This window comes from Salvia miltiorrhiza, chromosome 5, assembly GCF_028751815.1.
Source record: "Salvia miltiorrhiza cultivar Shanhuang (shh) chromosome 5, IMPLAD_Smil_shh, whole genome shotgun sequence".
Taxonomy (NCBI): domain Eukaryota; kingdom Viridiplantae; phylum Streptophyta; class Magnoliopsida; order Lamiales; family Lamiaceae; genus Salvia; species Salvia miltiorrhiza.
Window position 1 is genome coordinate 43525906 of NC_080391.1, and position 21877 is coordinate 43547782.

The following is a 21877-nucleotide window of genomic DNA, read 5'->3' on the forward strand; positions in this document are numbered from 1 at the left end:
ACGACGAAAACGCCGCCGCCTCCCTCGGCCTCTCTCTCTCTCTTGGCTCGTTTCCGGCGACTGCAGCAGCAAGGCTGCCACTCGTCTGTGGCCGAGCGACAGCGGCAGGGCCGCCGCGCTCTGGCCTCCCTCTGTAAACCCAGCCACCGCCCCAACCCCTGTTCCCGATGGCCGACGACCCCCAGGCCGCCGCCGCCCTCTCCTTCCCCTCTCTTCACCGGGCTAGGCAGCAACGGCAGAGCCGCAGCGCCTGGCCTCCCTCTCGAACTCCCGCCGACAAGCAGCAGCAGGAGCCGCCCGCCGGAGCCCTAGGCTCAGCCTCCCCTGACTCGACTCAACACAGCAAGACCAGCCCACCTCTTCCTCTCCAACCGTGGCCGGGCAGTAGCGGCACAGCCGTCGTGCCCTGCCTCCCTCGACTCTCGACTCGACAGCAAACACACAAACAAGTTCAAGACTCAACCTTTCTTCCTTTTCTTTTAAAACAATCATGCTTCATATATATATAAATATGTACACATATTGAAAGCATTTATGTAAATAATTTGTCATGCTTGTGATTTGGGAATATTGATATAAAAACTGAAGTTAAAGAAGTTGAGGAACCTTTTGTATGTATTCTGTTCAATGATTTTTGTTTTCTGCAAAAGATGCTTGATGAGCTAGGCTTGGTGATTTTTCTGTTTGAATTTCGTTGCTGGGGTGAGGAATTAGATGAATAAGGGAGATACATATATTGAAGAGGAAGAGAACAGGGAGGCGGTGGTGGCAGACGAAAATATCGAGGAAGAATGTGGGTTGGGCTTATGAAGGGTTGGACTTTCATTTGGTTAATCAAGTACTTTTAACTTAAGGGTCCAATATAAAAATAAAGCCCAAACATAAAATAATTAAAGTCCATCATAGACTTTAATTTAAATCTTGTAAAAATAATGTCGCAGCCCGAAATCCCGGCACCAGTGATAGTGGGGTACGAGTATCGATACGACTATTTTTAAAAGAATAAAAGATAAGAAGAATAGGTCGAACATCAAGCGGAAGCTCGCATCAAAAGGTGTTAAGGAAATTATCATAAATGAACCCAAGGGTAATTTCGTCAATGTCGTTATAACTTTTTAATTATCAGGAATTTCAAAATCAAAGACAAAACGGGTATCGCTCATTTTTCGTCAGGAATCACAATATGCAGAGTATCGCAGCAAAAGGTGAACCGATTATATGTATGAAGACATATAACCGTGAGTACATTGCTTAAATTCAAAAGAAAATCAAAGTATATCAATCATCAAGACTTTATCGTCAAAATAGAAATACGATAAAGTAAATACATCCTTCAACAATTCCCCACCAGCACCAGACCAATCTCGCTCCTCGCTTAGCCTGCACATTTAGAAATACATGCAGGGCGTGAGTACATAATACTCAGTGGGCAAACGCCGAAAATCAAGAAAGGTGCTCATAGAGCTATAAGTTTGAAGCTTGCCACATCTCAGCAATACACAGAAATAAGTTAGTATTAAATGAGTCTGTGCATGCAGTTTTCATAATCAACATCATAAATAAGCGACTGCAGTCAAAGATCTCAACATGTATGTACCACATCTACAACTCATCATCATAATTAAGGTACTGAGAAGTAGGCCTCCCTCTCAAGTACCGTGACTGGCCGACCCGAAGACGGCTCACAGTCACCTCTGTGCACAAAATCCCGCTTGTGGCAGGACCGAATTCGTCTCATCAGTAGAGGGTAACACACAAGCTCAACATCAAAAATTGGCAAGTCAAACAGTTCTCAAATATCATTCATCTCAAAACATTTGTTAATCTCATAACATCATCAAATCATTTTAGAAAGCTCATATGATAAACATATACTCAAAATATTGCCCACCTGAAGACCTTACTCAAAAACTCCCGTCAAAGTGGAGTTACTTACTTCCTTGCTCTGCTCGTGTCTTCAGGGATCATCGTCATCATCGAAGGTTCATGTCATAAAATGAATCCCGATTAGAAACTCAACGACAAAAACTCATGCCTTAACTCATGTTTTATCTCACATTCTATCCCCTTAATCAACTCTATATAACTCTTCACTCATCTCAAATCCTTAAGTCCAAGGATAGGTTTCAAGAAAATCATGGTTCTAAGTCTCGACTTATCACTCATATAAGGCTCGTCTAATCTCATTCAAACACTTAGGCAACACAATCACATAAGGCACATAAGAAAATACCATCAAACACCATCAAGACATGTTCTGTTTTTACACAGACTCGACTTCAAACTTTAACACGTTCTGACTCCGACATCCCCTGGACTCCAGACTCATACCAAAAGAAAGGTATTTGAGTCTAGTTTCATTTAAAAAAAAGTAGAGTCAGAAACTCCAAGTGGTTTGGGAGATATGGCGTTTTAACCAAGGTCTACCATATTCGGCAGTTTTGAGCAATCGGAAACATTGATTTTTTTAAAATAGTAAACGTTGTCAAACTGAGCTCAAATTTGGTGGATATCTAGCCCATACAGTAAGGTTGATACCATAAAAATTTGGAAAGCTAGATCACACAGGAAGTCACTGAAATGAATGACTTTGTCCCCTGTTCTCTGAAATTCCCGGCAGAAATGTGCAGATTTGGTTTTGCATTTTATAAAAATAGTAAATCAAGTCCAAATGACTTGAAATTTTACAGAGGTGCTCAAGACTCATGTAGGGACATTCTGTAAAATTTTCAAATCTTTTTGACATCGACAAACCGTCGATCACAGTAGGTCAGTAGCCTACGAAAAATCACCAAAAATTCATTCCCAACTCTTAAATGCTCAATTCAACATTTATACAAAGCAAACACATCAAAACTCATTTTAAGCACTTAAAGCACTTAAAAACATTCAAATACATCAAAATACTCATCATACTCAAATTAACTCTCCTCTTTTACATCTTAACTCAAATCTCAAGGGAAACGTTTCAACAACGTATCAATCAAATCCTCTTCTCAATCTCATGCTCAAAAACACTCAATCATTCATTATTGACTCCATACATCATGTAACTCATTTTACACATATATTTCCCTTTTTATCATGTAAACTAACTCTAGTGAAAAATTCATATATCAACATAAAACTCACATTAAAACATGACAAATTTCACATAATGGTCATAAAGCAATTTAGACCTCATTTTATTATTTGTTAACCCCACATCATATGAGAACTCAAAAACTCCTTCAAACTAAACTAAGTCCAATTTTTACTTAGCTTACATTAGACTTAATCAAACATATTAAAACACTAATATCATGCTCAAAAACATATATTTTAAGCCAAAACACTTAAATAACACATAGACTAAAAAGTCCTAATTTTTACTAAACTAACTCTTTGAAATTTTTACAACCACATACTAAACTTTCATCCATTCATATATCTTTCATTTTTTTACCAATTAATCTCACATCAAAACCATCAATTCACCAATAAGGGCATATATACACATATCCCTAATTTTTGTAAACTAACTCACATCAAAACTCCAATTGACATCATATAATCAAATTAATCCATCAATCATCATCATATACATCTCATAGACTCATTTACATCATCAATTCATCACCTTGATCATCAACTCAACAATTCCCAAATTGGGGTAAACTAAACTCATCGAATCTTTACATCTCAAAACATAGTTTTTCAAAACACACCTCAATCATCACCAAACATCACATAGATCATTTTTCTCACCTCAATTCAAGGAAAGAAGAAGAAAAATTTTTGAAGGGTAGAACACCCAAATTTTCGAAAATTATGAAGAAAAAGGGAGGGGGTGATTTCTTGCTCCAATCCTTCAAATAAACTCACATATAACATCATACAAGTCTAATCTATAAATATAGAGATTACTTACTCAAGTTCTTCACCAAAACTCAACTTTCTCTCTCTAGTCTTGAAGCCTTCCTTCAAGGATTCTCTTGAATTCAAGTTAATAGGATGTGTTTATGGAGGATTTAAGTAGTGATTTATGTGTTTGGCATACTTGGGTGAAGCTTCGAAGGTTTCATCAATGGCTAACAATGGAGGAAAGTAGAGAGATGAAGGGGAGAGAGAGAGTGATCGAAAATGGGGTGGAGAAGAGAGAGGAAACTTTTGCAAGATTGTATTTGATTTGGATGATCTTGTGTATCTTTAAAGAGATTTGTAAATCTTAGGGAATATTTAGTAATTAATGGATGATCTATCTCTCACTCTAATCTCTCTCTAATCTCTACACTCTCCATCTCATACTCTCAATTCTCTACTCTCTCAAATCCATACTTAGTCATTTAAGGCATATAACAAATGGTATGGGTAATTAAATAAAGTGTGTGAAAGGTGATCAAATAAAATCACAAAACTATGGTAAAGTCACTCATTAATAAAATACCACCTCATAAATATTCATGTGACCAAAAATAATAAATATAGCACTCATATTAGTGCACTCACATATATATAATATTCCTCTTCGTAGGAAGAAAAATAATTTAAAAATATTATGCCCGGAAAAATTTTCATAAACCGGCATCATTCGATTTCTCGATAAAAATAAACCGCACTTGCTTTGGAAACTTAATCAAAATTCCAAGTGCTAAAGTCTCAAATAAAAATCACAATAACTCGGTCACAGTGACACACATCACGAAAATCACATAATCATTCAGTCATGTAAATTCACATAACATCACATCAAAATAGTCGGCAGGCTCAAATAAGCTAGACGTCTCTCTGACCGACTCTATATATCTAGGTTTCTCACTCTTTCTTCCTCGACTCTATTTCCAACTCAGTATTCCTATTTTTCTTAATAGGACAGTCAATCTTTAACAATTCAGTATCCGGTAACTCTATTCCCGGTAGTTGGAAATAAAATAAAATCTCAGCTCAATTCAATCAGCATCTCTATCTCAACTCATTTATCACATCTCTTCACTTTAGCTCCATCATTGATTTATTCACTCGTATCTCTATTTAAAAGACAATCTGTCTTATCTACTCATAAAAAGTAGTCTCGTAATTTGACATCTCAGTACTCTCAATAGTGTTAAGACACTATCTCACAACATGAGGAAAAGTACGGGGTGCTACAAATAAATATTAATTATATGTAAAATATTTCACTTATACACATGCTCATATTTAAATTAATATGCAATGCACAAAAATTTAAATAGCTAAAATATTTACAAACGTTTTTGTAAATCATTTTGTTGGAATTAAATAAATTCTTTTTCTCAATCCGGCGTGAATCATCTTAAATCTAAGTTCAAAAATTATTCTAAACTTAGCTCGAGGAAACGGGGTATTACAAATCCAAACAAAAGAAAAAGCAGAAAAACTGAGGTAAAAAATGGAGTGATGAAAAACAGTAGTAATCACATTATTCATTGTCCCTGAATTCGAGATGCTATTTGTTGTAACACTCATACAACTTAATATCCATTTTCAACCTAAAATAGAAAATGCCCTGTATATCATCAGTCTCAACACCATGAAGAAGTCGCCGGTGCCGCCAACGACGGACAAGTCCCTCGTCTCCTCGAGCAACGGATCAATGCCCATCACGTTGAGAGTCCCCTTATACTTGGTGGAGTTGAACACCAGAGTGTAACCATACCACGCGCTGTAACTATTCGTCTGGCCGTAGAAGTAGAACCCCTGAGCTCGCGCCACCGCCGGCGAGAGGAGGCAGCGGGTCGTCGAACACCACCATCATGCCGAACTGGAAGTCGCTGATGGGCGAGGGTGTTGAGTATCGACCCTCGTCGTCGTTGTTGAAGGCTTCCTTCTCCGGGGCAGCAAAGCAGCGGCAACACAGCGGCGGAACAGCAGCAAGGACGGCGGCGGCAGGGGCAGCAGCAGCGGCGGCTGTCCTCCGGCAACAACGCAGCAGCAACAGCGGCGCAGCAACGAGGTAGCAGCAGCCTCGACAACCTGCAAGAAAAAACACACAAAGAGAGGAACAAGGGGCGTCGATCTTCTCGGCTCAGGTACAGCTCTCTTCCTCTCGATCACGCACACACTAAGCCACGAAGAATCACAAAGGGGACGTTGCTCTCGCCGGCACCACAATCGGCCAACAAGCCTTACACCTTCACCGGTAGCACCTCCATACAAAGGAAGAACACTAAGCAATTTTCGTCTACACTACAGCCACAGACCAAGGGCTCTTTAAATAGCCTACCATAGAAGGATCTAGTGAAGGAAGGTGAAGAGGTTCATGGGGGAGAAGAAGCGCAGGGGTCACAGCCCCAAAAGGGCACTAATTTTCGATTGGAAGGGGGAAATGGGAGGGCTGCCAAAATAAGGAGGATAGGGCATGGGCTTGTTGGGCCAAATTTGGGCCAACTAACAACATCTCCACCTTTGGCCCAATCACGGTATTGTGTGCATCAAAGAGGAAGCTGTACCATAATCATCATCGCCGAGCCCCCTGTTAAATCACAAAGAAATAACAAGGAAACACAAGACCACAAAGGTCAACGGGTAAACTAACCAAGTCAATTCCTGCAAAACACAAACAAGAGAAAGACAACCACCAAGCACGAAGCACACTAACACAAAGTTAGTTTAGCACAAAGGGCCACAAAGAGCTAGCACAGATCACAAAGTACACATGATCACGAAGATAACATGCGACACAAACGGTCATCACAAAGTAAAACTCACAAAGCCACATAGACACAAAGCTACTAATCAATCACAAAGACACTAAGCCACAAAGACTCACATAGTCATTAAGGCACTAACCAACGAAGTCTCACAAAGCCACAAAGCCTAAACAATCACAAAGAACAACACTAAGGCATTAAGAAAGAGCTCCACCTTAGAACACATCACTATTGGTTTCATTACCAATTACATTAGCATGCTCTACTTCTTGTTTTTTCTTAGGGTGAGGACAATCCTTAATATAGTGACCAGTTTCACCACAGTTATAGCACTTCCTAGGCTTATATCTATGATTAGACTTATCATTAAATCTCTTTTCACCCCTAACATGCATGACTTTGTCCGGTTCTTGAACACAAATATTAGAATTTAAATCTAATTCCTTATTCTTTAAAGCACTCACAACAGTGTCAAGCGTCACATTATCTCTACCATACTTAATAGTAGATTTAACATCACTGTAAGAGTCAGGAATAGCATTTAAAAGAGCATACGGAGCATACTCATCAATATGTTTATCACCCGTCAGTTTTATATCTTGAACTAACTTAGTGAATTCATCAACATTTTCATCAATTTTCTTATTCAAATCAAGTTTGAAACGGAAAAACCTTTCAATCAAAAATATCTTAGACGGCAACGAGGTTCCAGTGTACAACTCCTCTAACTTAGACCATAGTTCTTTAGCAGAAGTCATTCTCCCTACTTTTCTAAGAACACACTCAGACAAGTTGAGAACAATAGCAGACAAGGCAAGACGATTCAATTGAGTTTTCTTTTTCTCATCAACATCTTCATCATACGAATCATCAATTACTTGATAAACATTTTGTTGAATTAAAATACATTCCATTTTCTGCTGCCAAAAACCGAAGTCCGTTTTACCATTAAAAGGAGCTAAACCATAATTTGCCAAAGAAGACATCGCAACACGAAGCAAATAATCACAAAGACTCACAAAGATTGACAACCACAGAGTTTACAGCGGAAGTAAAAATAAGAGACCAAAAACACTATTCACGAAATCACTATTCACGTGAATAGTAACAGCGGAAATAATAATTAAATCAGAAAACAGAATTCGACACACGAATCCTAGATATCTACCAGCAGATAAGCACCAAGCCTAAACTGCACCAGATGGCAGCAACTAGAAATTGAAAAACAAGAGAGGTTTAAGCCGCTTTACCAGAGCGGGATCCTAAGGTCAGGACCCCGACTTACCAATGCGACGACGAGGTCAACCGTGGCTCTGATACCACTGTTGAGTATCGACCCTCGTCGTCGTTGTTGAAGGCTTCCTTCTCCGGGGCAGCAAAGCAGCGGCAACACAGCGGCGGAACAGCAGCAGGGACGGCGGCGGCAGGGGCAGCAGCAGCGGCGGCTGTCCTCCGGCAACAACGCAGCAGCAACAGCGGCGCAGCAACGAGGTAGCAGCAGCCTCGACAACCTGCAAGAAAAAACACACAAAGAGAGGAACAAGGGGCGTCGATCTTCTCGGCTCAGGTACAGCTCTCTTCCTCTCGATCACGCACACACTAAGCCACGAAGAATCACAAAGGGGACGTTGCTCTCGCCGGCACCACAATCGGCCAACAAGCCTTACACCTTCACCGGTAGCACCTCCACACAAAGGAAGAACACTAAGCAATTTTCGTCTACACTACAGCCACAGACCAAGGGCTCTTTAAATAGCCTACCATAGAAGGATCTAGTGAAGGAAGGTGAAGAGGTTCATGGGGGAGAAGAAGCGCAGGGGTCACAGCCCCAAAAGGGCACTAATTTTCGACTGGAAGGGGGAAATGGGAGGGCTGCCAAAATAAGGAGGATAGGGCATGGGCTTGTTGGACCAAATTTGGGCCAACTAACAACACGAGGGGTCGGTGATCTTCACCGAGGTGGCGTTGGCGGCGTCGGTGCCGTTGAAGAGAATGTCGTGGTAGTAAAGCACGATTCTTTCGCATGGTTCGTTTTGTTTGAGCCTCGCCACAACTAGTGGCGCGAGGAGAGACAAGAAGATGATGACGATTTTTGGGATTGGATTCTTCATCATCATCATTATTCAATTACAACATGGATATTTAGTTACTTGTATATATAGACAAAACTTGGCTTCCATGCGCTTTATTCACGTATTAATTATATGTTTCTTTTTTTGGAAAAGTTAGATTCCTATGTTTTCTTTAAAATTATGTTTGATATTTATAATGCTATATGAAAGTATAAAATAATAGAGTACCCACCCCCATAATATGTCTATGAAAAATATCCACCCCCTTACTAGGGGGTGGGTATTTTTCATAGACATATTATGGAAGTGGGTATTTTAATATATTAAGTCAAAATAATATCTATTAATATTTTATAGTAAAATATCCCTATATATCTAAATTTGTGATTTGATTAACTTGATGCGGTTATAGCGTAGTCATGAATATGAGTTATTCTAATTTGGTTATAGTAGTTTTGTGGTAACCATGCATTTGTTCCTGCCAACTTGTCGATCACCTAACCTATTCAGAAAATGAAAGACAGAGGTTAATAGCACAAGACACTCTAAAGTCTAAACCATAATTAATTAGTTTATAAGATTGAACGAAACATTTATTTGTTTCTGTTAGTAGGTTTATTAATTCAATCATGAAACAATTAAATATTCTCTTGCTTTTCGTGAGGGTTTCCTGTCTCGCCTTTAATTAAACTTTCGTGTTTCATATCTGAAGTGAACATACATAGTAAATATGTGTGGATATATATTATTGAGTCTCCGGTATCAGTTACTAAATAAATACTCATTATATTACGAGGGACCGTTCCAAATGGAATTCTCAGTCCCACTATTTTGTGTGTTGTCACTCTTAATTTATCTATTTTATAATTGTTTTTTATAAAAATAAAAAAAATATTACTATTATATTATGAACTCTAATTAATATTTATAATTAAAAATTATATACCATAACTTTAAAATAACTTTGAATTAATGAACCCAAATAATCAATTATTCATTCAAATAAGTATAAAAAAAGAACACTAATTAGATGAGTGAACCCTTGTTAATTATCTTTTTATAATATTAAAGCATAATAAATTAAAATTGAAGAAAATATAATTAAAAATTATAATAAATTAAGAGTGGTACACGATGGTACACACAAAATAGTAGGACAGAGGATCCCATGTGGGACCGTTGACCTGCTTAATTAGTGAAAACAGTCACTAAATAGAGTTATATTATAACTAACTTGAAAAATAGTTTCGTTGGTTTGTATCTTATTCTTATTAATTTTCAATCTCTTCTACTATTTTAACTGTTTGTACGACGCAACGAATTGTTATGATTATTGCAGGGTATTAATAAATCCATCGCCTATGTTTGAGTGTCAAAAAAGGTGGTTAGAATTATTATTGGGTTTACGTGCAGCACGTGATCAAGTATTCCACTTGCAAAATTAAAGATAGAGGAAATTTATATATATGATAGCTCCATCGACTATTTCGTATCGAAAGTTTGTTGTTCCTTCCTCAACTATGTGTCTCACCTAAAGTGATTCATTCTTCTTCATGCTTTAACTCACTATTCAAATTCGACTTACAAAATTCCTCATGAATCAATTTTCTCTTACAACCTCCAAATGACGCTCAAAAGCTGAATACTGACTACTCAACTATGGATAATAAGCACCCACCTCAAAAAATCGTAATCTTTTAATCATGATATTCCCAAGATATATATTTTTAAGGGTTATTGGCGCCTAACACTACAAAAAAATGCGTAAATAGCGACGAAAACTACCGACGGCACGGCGGCACGGCGGCGGCAAAAAAGGCGACCCGCCTTTTGACTATTACCGGCGCATTACCGACGGCAAAACGGGCCGCCGCTAATTAGCGGCGGTTACGCCGTCGCTAATTTAAATATATATTAATATAAATATATATTATTTATTACCGACGGCAATTGCCGTCGGTATTTACCGGCGGCAACCGGCCGCCGCTAATCACCACCGCCGGTGACATCCGGCGATAGCACCACCGCCGTCCGGCCAAAATTACCGACGGCATTTTTCCGCTGCTAATTACCGACGGCAAATGCTAATTACCGACGGCAAATGCCGTCGGTAATTAATTTTATTTTATTTTTATTTATTTTTCTTTTTTTTTAATTTTTTTTTTCATTTTTTTTCATTTATCATCTAATAAATTGATCAAAGATAAAAATACAAAAACATTAAAATCAAATATATATTGAAATACAAGTGAAAATTTAAACATTGATTATTACTAATCTAAGATTATTACTAAGAATTCAAGATTCTTAGTAAGAAACTTATAATTATAACTTAAGAATGTTAATTTGATTAGTGATTCACTCATCAATCATCACTAATCCAAGATTATTACTAAGAATAATTCAAGATTCTTAGTAAGAATCTTATAATTATAACTTAAGAATGTTAATTTGATTAATGATTCACTCATCAATCATCACTAATCCAAGATTATTACTAAGAATTCAAGATTCTTAGTAAGAATCTTATAATTATAACTTAAGAATGTTAATTTGATTAGTGATTTACTCATCACTCATCACTCATCACTAATCTAATATTATTACTAAGAATTCAAGATTCTTAGTAAGAAACTTATAATTATAACTTAAGAATGTTAATTTGATTAGTGATTCACTCATCAATCAACACTAATCTAATATTATTACTAAGAATTCAAGATTATTAGTAAGAAACTTATAATTATAACTTAATAATGTTAATTTGATTAGTGATTCACTCATCAATCAACACTAATCTAATATTATTACTAAGAATTCAAGATTTCTTAGTAAGAATCTTATAATTATAACTTAAGAATGTTACTTTGATTAGTGATTCACTCATCAATCAACACTAATCTAATATTATTACTAAGAATTCAAGATTCTTGGTAAAAATCTTATAATTATAACTTAAGAATGTTAATTTGATTAGTGATTCACTCATCAATCATCACTAATCTCATATTATTACTAAGAATTGAAGATTCTTAGTAAAAATCTTGTAATTATAACTTAAGAATGTTAATTTGATTAGTGATTCACTCATCAATCATCACTAATCCAAGATTATTACTAAGAATTCAAGATTCTTGGTAAAAATCTTATAATTATAACTTAAGAATGTTAATTTGATTAGTGATTCACTCATCAATCATCACTAATCTCATATTATTACTAAGAATTGAAGATTCTTAGTAAAAATCTTGTAATTATAACTTAAGAATGTTAATTTGATTAGTGATTCACTCATCAATCATCACTAATCCAAGATTATTACTAAGAATTCAAGATTCTTAGTAAGAAACTTATAATTATAACTTAAGAATGTTAATTTGATTAGTGATTCACTCATCAATCATCACTAATCCAAGATTATTACTAAGAATTCAAGATTCTTAGTAAGAAACTTATAATTATAACTTAAGAATGTTAATTTGATTAGTGATTCACTCATCAATCATCACTAATCTCATATTATTACTAAGAATTGAAGATTCTTAGTAAAAATCTTGTAATTATAACTTTAGAATGTTAATTTGATTAGTGATTCACTCATCAATCATCACTAATCTAATATTATTACTAAGAATTCAAGATTCTTAGTAAGAAACTTATAATTATAACTTAAGAATGTTAATTTGATTAGTGATTCACTCATCAATCATCACTAATCTAATATTATTACTAAGAATTCAAGATTCTTAGTAAGTAACTTATAATTATAACTTAAGAATGTTAATTTGATTAGTGATTCACTCATCAATCAACACTAAGGTTATGAATGGAGTATAAACTAGATTGATAAAAAAAAAATCGAAAATTAATAATAAATTAATTAATAAATATTTTTCCGACATAAAAATAAGAACGGAAACGAGCCCAATCCGTAATTAACAACATTTTTTGTATATCATCTCGACATATTCTAAGGTTATGAATATATATGATATTGTATATTGAAGTAGACTTTAAATGAATTAATAGATACTATATATATCAATAATACGAGTGTTCTGTACTGGTGACCATTCGAAAAGAACTTCAAGGTTAAGCGTGCTTGACTTAGAGCACAACTAAGATGGGTGACCGACTGGGAAGTTCGTCTAAATTATGCAATACTGTATAAATATCGAAATAAATTGTGGATATACAATAAATAAAATAAATAAATAAAAAATAAAATAAAAAAAATAAATTAAAAAATATTACCTAGGGCAAATGCCGTCGGTAATGCCGTCGGTAATTACCGACGGCATTTTGCCCTCGGTAATACCTTGAACAACTCCGGCATGTGCGCCACCACCGTCCGGTGGAAATTACCGACGGTGATCTCGCCGCCGCTAATTACCGACGGCATTTGCTGTCGGTAATTTTCCGGCAACTCTCCGCCGTTCAACGGCGGTATTTAACGGCGGAAATGCCGGCGGCTTCGCCGCCGTTAATTGCCGGCGGCGGCCGATCGCCGTCGGTAATGGCGTTACCGACGAGCCGGTTAGCGACGGCGAGTTCCCGCCGGTAATGCCGCCGGTAACCTTTATCACCGGCGGCCGTGCCTTATTACCGACGGCATTTTGCCGTCGGTAATCGTACGTTTTTTTGTAGTGTAAATACACCAACTTTGAGGGTAGTTTGATTTTATATATGAACTTTAAAAGGTGTAAAAAAATACATGAACTTTAATGTTATAGCAATTTTATCACAAATTCAAATATTAAATATTCAAAATCTATAAAAATCTAACGATTTACGGGTTTAGAGATGTCTTATACGATATCTTTTAGAGATGTCCTATACGATGTCATTTTTTAAAATGTCCGATAAATACACGTTGATATTTCGACTTGCCATGTCATCTTTGAACAAAATTTGAATTTGTGACATCGTATAGAACAGATATCACGTAAGACATCTCTAAACTCATAAATCTTAAGATTTTTATAGAGTTCGAATATCTAATATTTGAATTTGTGATGAAATTGCTACAACATTAAAATTCATGTATTTTTTTACACCTTTTAAAGTTTGTGTAAAACCAAACTACCCCCAAAATTGGTTTAGGCGCTAATAATGCTTGCTTTTTCTATTTTTCATAAATAGTTACTTGATATCTTGTGCACTTACAAAAGAGCTGACACACGTTACTCCCTCTGTCCCGCAAAGCTTGAACAATTTCTTTTCGGCAAGGGTTTTAAGGAATTACTTCCTTCGTCCCACTCTAATAGGCTCGTTTTTCTTTTTGGGGCGTCGCATTAAAACATTCTCGTTTTTCATTTTGAGTAAAAAAAATGTACTTAATTGATGTGCACCACACCACTTTCCTCCTAAAATGTAAGTTTCTTAATCTCCGTGCCCAAAATAAATGAGCCTATTAAAGTGGGACAGACGGAGTAGTATTTTGTGTGTTAAGTGAGGTATGTGAAAAAGTGGAAAGTTGAATAAATGGAAAAACTTTTGCCATATAAAGTAAGTGTTTAAGCTTCGTAGGACAACCCGAAAAAAAATATTGATCAAGTTTCGCGAGACGGTGGGAGTATTTGTTTGGTATTCATATTTGGAAATTGACTGATTAATAAACATAAGATAAAAAATACTCCTTCCGTCCCACTATAAGTGACTCAAAAGTCAAAAAATTCGGCACGAGAATTAAGGAGAAAGTGTAAATTGGTTAAAAGTGGTAGGGCCTACACTTTTCTAAGGGTTAAATTTTTTCCATTTGTGGAAACATGCCACTTATAGTGGGACGCCCCAAAATGGAATACAGATCACTTATAGTGGGACGGATGAAGTACAATGAATAATAATAAATAATTATTGTATAATTATCTCAAAGGTGATGTGAAATTGGTTTTCTAAGAGAAATATGGAAATCCAATGGGTGATGTGAGGTTGTTATTCAAAAAGAAATAGTGAAATCTCAAGGGTAATGTGAGATTTTTAAAAGAGATAATAATTTCAGAAAGGGTACTAGTTGTCAACTATCTTGAATCCTCTTAATTAATACTCCCTCCGTCCCAATTTTTAATATCCATATTTTCTTTTTTGACCGTCTCGCATTTTGATATCCATATTTATTTTTAGTAAAAATAGGTGGGACCCACCCTTGTTCCTCTTGAATTATTTTAACACTCAAATAAAAAGTGGGACCCATATTCTATTCACAATACGCCAATTACTTTATTAAAATCCGCATCACTCTCAAATAGATACTAAAAGTCGAGACGGAAGGAATAATACAGAGTACCACACATAAATAACTCCAAATTATTTAACTATCTAGATAAATAAGACCTGCCAAACAAACATTTTGTATGCATTGTCAAAAGACTATTAGTTAATTATCACTAACTATTCCTGATCAAAAAAAAATTATCACTATCTATTCTCATAAAAGCCATTTACTATTTATGATTAATACTCCCTCCATTTTAACTTTTAGTATCCATATTTTCTTTTTTGGCAAACCCACATTTTGCTATCTATTTTCTTTTTAATACTCACATAAAATATGAGACTCTTATTTCATTCACAATACACTCAATCATTTTATTAAAATTCATGACACTCTCAAATGGATACTAAAAGTTGAAATGAAAAGAGTAATACAAATGATCAAATATTTTTATCTTCGTCTTTAGAATTTCTCCAATATCATCCTCTCAATTAGATATAGTTCAATTAGATATAAACGAAACAAGTTTGCTCAAAAGAATTTCTCCAATATCATCCCTTTCAATTAGATATAAACGAAACAAGTTTGCTCAAATTATAGAATTTAACAAAAATCTTAAATTATTCCAAAATTTCAATCCATCTTAATAAATAAACCATTATTAAGAGCAAGCACACCCTAAAAAACGAACAAAAGAACCTCACTTCACCAGCATAATATATATGGATAAACAATGAACCCAAACAACTACTTCCCGGAGTTGTAATTGTTTTGAGATAATCATAGTCAGTTGAGCATTTACATTTACTATCATCTGACTCTTATAATACATGTCGCCATTATTTCAGCAACATCTATGACTCGTATATTAAAAGCATGACAGATTAAAGGTCAGGAATGAAAGATTATTGCAACGAAATATTCATTTGTATATATACTATCATTACCTCAAACAGGCTCAACTCAGCCACAAAAGCAGAGATCAGTGCGAGTCTTTTGCCGCTTCCTCCGCCTCCGTATCCGACGTATGTTCTTCCTTCAACGATGCCAGCGAGTCTCCCATCAGCTGCCCGCGGTATTGCTGCACCACCAGAACCGATGCTATGGTTTTAAACTGCGGCGAAATCAGCAAGTTCCCCACCGGTCCCAGTTCAGGACATTCACTCTTCTTGTTAACAGCTGCAACAAGTCGACACTCGGGCATTCGTCCGATGATGAACAGATTACTGCGATTGTATTTGAAGATTGTACCAACTATGTCTCCATCATTTCCTACCACAACCTCCTCGTATTTTATTGAACCATCCTCCGATACTCTTTGCTTGAACTCTGCAAGAAACTCTTCATCTGATGTATCCTCATTCACATCCAAAGTTACACTATCCGGAATGGCCTTGGAGCCCACGATGAAACGAACTGCATTCAATCGAATGCCAGTGTGCTCTGCCATGAGCGCGCCGTAAGAGAGAGCTTCACGGTCATCATGGCCCCCGAAGAAGAGCGCTGTCACTGTGTAGTTGACGTTGCTTGCAGATACATGAGACGGCCCTCCTAGCCCTCGATCCACCAATATGCCAACGGAGCATGGAGCGTGCTCAAGAACCCTACGGTTCACGTGCCTGAAGTCAGCTCGTGTCGTCTCAAAGTGTCCATCAACTCTCTGGTGCTTATGGAATGGGAGGATTATTATTGCAGCCATCTTCCTCTCAGCGCTGGTGCAAATGTCCTCGTGCATGCTAGAAAACGGCGAGATCGCGGTTGTTGGTCGTATGGAGACCTGGCTGAGGTGATGGAATGCATCAAAAGCAACCACAACTTGGTTCGCATCAGAGTTCTGCACCTTTTGCCAAAACGGCAACCCGTTGTTTCTCGCCTTGTGCACCATCAAAATCGCGGATGATCTTTCAGACAGCTCCATTAGGTGCATCGCGTAGATGCGAAGCCCTCCTTTCTTCCCGGTACCACGTGAAGCCTCCATCAAATTTATCAATGTCGGAATATTTCTGGTGCTATGAAAGCAGATAAACATTCTGAGTTGAGTGTCGGATTCCTTCCTCTGAATTGTTCTATATTTGTATTCTAATTTAGCCAGTTCAGCTGGCTTATATATGGCCACAACAACTGGCGTCGTTATGAATGTCGTGAATAACGCCATTAGAACCATGATCGCAAAAGTCTGATCATTCAGAACCTACAAAGACAAAAGATCATTTGTGAGATCAATTACTGAGCAAATTCATACTCAACCAGATACTTCATTAGTAACTCACCCCTCGGTCTTTTCCGATGTTAAGGACAATAAGCTCCACCAAACCTTTAGTGTTCATCAAGAAACCTAGGGTCAATGCCTCTCTAAAACGAACCTTGCAGCAGAGCGAGACCACAACAGTGCCGAAAATCTTCCCAAAACAAGCGGTACATATGACTAGAACAAGAAGACCCCAAGATTGAGCCCCGTGAATGGTGGCTACATTTGTCTTCAGTCCACTTGATACGAAGTACAAAGGAAGAAATAGACCAGATACGATATCCTCTACTTTTTCCACGAGGGCTCCGGCAAATGCTCCCTCCTTCGGGACAAGAACACCCATGACAAAGGCCCCGAAAAGTGCATGAATTCCAATGAGATCAGTGACGAAACCAGCAGCCAAAACAGCACCAAGTGTAGCACAAATATATATCTCATCAACTGTCTCACCCTCAGGACAGCGTCTAGCAATCCATTTGAAAACAAACGGGAAAACGATTATGCATAACAGTATGAAACCAAACCCACATAAGAAGACCCATAAGGAAACAAGTGGAGAATGGCCTGTGCCTGATAAGGCAACAGCCAGAGCAAGAAGAATCCATGCAGCCACATCGTTGACTGCAGCAGCAGACATGGCTATTCTACCAACATTTGTAGTCAATAACTTAAGCTCAGCCAAAATACGAGCCAAGACAGGAAATGCAGTAATTGAAAGAGCCACTCCCATGAAAATCAAGAATGGCCCTTGACTCACACCTTGGGAAATAGTAGCCCTGAGCACAAATGAGGTCCCAACTCCTAAACCAAACGGGAGGCTGATTCCTGCTAGGGCAATGCTTAATGCTTTCTTTCCTGTCTGTCGAAGAGACTTTGGATCCAGCTCAAGGCCAACCAAGAACAGGAAGAACAAGAGGCCAAGGTTGGCAAGAGTATCTAAAACAGTGAGGCTTCGAGGTGGAAAAATAGCATTAAGATATTTCTGGTTCCGGCCCAAAGCCGAAGGACCAAGGAGAACACCTCCCTACCAAAAAAGTTTTAGTAAGTCAACTTTCTTATGGAAACTTAAAAAGTAATCAAGAGTGCTTCATATGAAATAATAAACTGGCATGTGCTTTAGCCTTCCTGTTTTCTTTTAGCAATAAGGATCTAGATATTGCTCTTGTGCACAATCACAAGCTCTAGTCAACGCTAAACATATGTATATTGTCCGTGCATTCATTAGAAATAAAAACTATTGCAAATATAATTCCAAACCAATACAAGAACATACAGATAAAGTCACATGCACAGAGATGGAGAGCGAATGGAAAAAGTTCAGCATCAAACTTGCAGAAACCAGATATATATCATCTCTCCAATATGAAAGAGTGAAAAACTATAATCTTTCAGAATCCAAAGATTGGTCCCACTCTCCCATAGAAAAGGAATTGTAGGAGAACTTATAAAGAGTTGAACATAGAATTTAACTTCATATGTCTATCTTGCAACTTCATCCTTGCTCAGATCAATGGACATAAAAACAAGAAAAACTGAGAGTAATTCATAATGTCGTGTAACATGTTGTTCTGATATCCTCTCTGTTACCAGAGGTAGACTCGGTCTATTATTGTAATGTTTGATCAAATCTAGATAAAGTGTATTGTAATACATATCGAACTTTAACCAATTCATCAATTTCTCACGGTTGATTTGTTTCCTCATGTCAGCCTAACAACCTAACCCGAGACTTTAGCTAAATACAGATTGGTTAAACAAACACTACACACTCAGGACATCTGTAAAAGTAAAAATGATATTTCAGCACCGTAAACTATTTGAAGGCTTAACCTGGTGACATGACTAGTTGAACTCTCAAAGTTTGGGCTCTCAGGTTACATTAAACATCACCAGGTGAAGTCCATATTAAGCATTAGCATACCAATGAAGCCCGCCAGGTTGAAAACCATACAAATTCAAGTCATACTGAGTAAATAAAGCAGCACTGACTTCATTCTTCTCTAAATTAATATATATGTAACAGAACAAAAAATTGAAAGGAAAATAAAAAGGTGAAAGGACAAGAGAGGTCAATACAGATAGAGCAGACAAAGCTAAAGTCATCAAGAATGCAATCATATTATGCAGCATTGCCGGTATGGGCAAAAACACCAGACCAAAGGAAAAAAAGCCATCTTACAACAATCTCTGCAATGACGCGAGGCTGCCTTAGTGGCCGGAGAAGAAATGCTAGTATTCGGGTCAACGCCAGCACAATGCATATCTGTATAATCAAAAGAGGAAGTGCGAAATGGAGAGGATCATCCCCTTGGAAGACCCCATTTGAGGTGGCCTTCATCGGTGGTAGACATTTGACAGTCGCGTTTGAAGCCATTTTTGCAGCAAAACCACCCAAAGCAAAGACCAAAACACTTTTCTCAATACATTAACCTGAAATTACCAATGAGCATAAACCAAACACGATAACATGTTAAAATAAAGAATTAGCCTTTGCAAAGAAAAGGATTCTGTTTATGCAGTATTCAAAGACTAAATTTCACTTGCCACCTCTAATCGTAGCCAGAATTCATGTCTTGTTCATTCAAGCTCCATATATTGAGAATCAAACAAGGCATATTAACAAAATGTCCATTCATGTAAGAAGTTATACGTACTTCAATCTTTAAGCTTAACAGTCTTAATATGCAAGAAAATCAAAGGCTAAATCCAAGGAAAGCTCAACGACAGTAACATGGTTCATTCCTCATAAAATATTATGTCTGACAACTTGAGCTACAATTTACACTAAATAAGTGGATTGCCTACACATGACTGAACATGACTATGAAGGTGAACATGAAAAGTGATAACAAAGTTTAGGCAGCACATACTGAATAACATAATGGTAGAGAAATTCATGATATATGAAATAAAGAATTAAAAAGTAAACCAAATTGCCACACTTTAACCTCTTCGAAAAACATGGTTACCTAAATTTCCCAATATTCCAGATCAATCACCCTTCTTTGCTGAACAGGTCGAAAAGCAAGGATTAACTGTCAAAAACATAAATCACGCTTAATTTCCCAAAGAAAGTGACCCAAGAAAAATTGTGTGGAGTATTAAATTGTGTTTTCGCACGTCATTATCTGTTTCATACTTCCATGCGCATCCCGTCTCATAATCATACTGAATAGCATCCATAACATAGATTTGACGTCGATTACTAAGAACTTAAACAAGTGAGAGAACATCATTGACAATACATAAATAAATCCACTGCTAAAATAATAGTTAAAAAGTGTGATTCAATCATAAGGAACATGACCGCCAATCTCCAAGTATCAAATACTTTTGAGATAAACGCCTTGTCGTTTTGTGCTTCATGATTTCAGTTAATTCAAAAAGAAAAACATTATTTCGAGTCTCGATGCACGTAAAAAATTCGCCACCGCTAAACCTAATTTTTCTTAATTTCGTTCCCAATTCCTAACCGCCATTATATGATTCGACGACCATGTCCTTGATTCCACGTGAAATTGCAGAAACCACAAAAAGAAAAAAAAAAAGTCACAACTTTGTGCAGATTACACCTTGAAGATTTGTGTGATGGGGTACGTGTCTAGTGTACGTGGGGTTGTGTGCAATTCTGTCAACACAACGCGTCTACATGTGTACTGAGACACACACACACACATACACACTCACATACAAACACAACACAGACCTGAATTCATTAATATCGATCGAGAAATATTTTACAGCGCTTGCTGCATCGTCTATCAATTGCAAGTGAAGTGCGGAATCTTGTGTTTTTTTTGACAATTGTGAAAATGGAATATGAGAGAGAAAGAGAGAAGAGAGAGAGGGAGCGCTGACGTTCCAGAGATTGAGGAAATATTGGGTTTGAAATTGCGCCAGGGGCGCTCGTCGCAGCGTTGCACGCAATTTTGTAGACCCGCGAAAATGGGTACTTTCCATTATTGCCCTCCTCTCTTAATTCTATTCACTTCAAACTTTAAAATATTTATTTATTGTGTAAGATCATATTTGCAATTCTATATTTTAAACACAATTTCTGTATATTTTTTTCTCAACCTTTGAGTATATTCAAAATCCAATATTGTGATTATACTATTTGGTTTTGTTAATAATAAAGACATTTTTACAGTCGAAAGACGATTATGATCATATTATGATTTACTAAGTTTTAAAAGTGGAAGAATTTTTGTATAGGATAAGAGTTTTTTTAATTAAATTCAAAGTTTTTCACTTATATATAAGCAATCTGGTTTCTCAGCGATTCAACATTATTTTTAGTTTTATTTATCGAATGGAGATCAACATTATATGTTATGTGAAGTACATCACATAATCAGAAATAAAGTATAATTACAACTTAGAGTTAATGTAGTTTAATGTCGGTACTCGTTCTTTCAAGTTTCCAACCATCACATACCATCATGTGGATGACTATTATTCTAATTTTCTCCATATTATTTAATGTATATTTTATTATTGTGTCATGTCGAAAAAAAATTACTACATAATCGACATTGTCCAATAAAATTTACATATAGATATACATATTGAAAAGAAGATAAGTATATCATATTTTGTTGCTGGTAGTCAAATCAACTCGTGATAAAAGGCACACTTGATTCATATTTTGTGTCCAAGAAAAAGTTTGATTCATATTATCCTCGTGATCCCA

At 36.7% G+C, this 21877-nt stretch overlaps 1 protein-coding gene and 1 long non-coding RNA gene across 5 annotated transcripts; both read right to left on the reverse strand.

Moving 5' to 3' along the window:
• Nucleotides 1–1113: 1113 nt before the first annotated feature.
• LOC131024671 (uncharacterized) lies at nt 1114–4362 on the reverse strand. Its single transcript, XR_009101974.1, has 3 exons — nt 3911–4362; nt 1892–1955; nt 1114–1380 (listed from the first exon to the last, which is right to left on the reverse strand). It is a non-coding gene; the product is annotated as an uncharacterized LOC131024671 (long non-coding RNA).
• An 11278-nt stretch (nt 4363–15640) lies between these two features.
• On the reverse strand, nt 15641–21293 carry LOC131024672 (cation/H(+) antiporter 18-like). Of its 4 annotated transcripts, XM_057954183.1 has the most exons (6): nt 20891–21293; nt 20305–20389; nt 20154–20219; nt 19364–19614; nt 17207–18208; nt 15641–17127 (listed from the first exon to the last, which is right to left on the reverse strand). In XM_057954183.1, the coding sequence occupies exons 4-6, from the start codon at nt 19556–19558 to the stop codon at nt 15919–15921; spliced, it is 2406 nt and encodes an 801-aa protein (XP_057810166.1). In that variant the 5' UTR covers nt 19559–19614; nt 20154–20219; nt 20305–20389; nt 20891–21293; the 3' UTR covers nt 15641–15918. The 4 variants fall into 4 exon arrangements, with proteins under 4 accessions (XP_057810166.1, XP_057810164.1, XP_057810165.1 ...); XM_057954181.1 differs by lacking the exon at nt 20305–20389; XM_057954182.1 differs by having other exon boundaries at nt 20305–21293.
• Nucleotides 21294–21877: the final 584 nt, after the last annotated feature.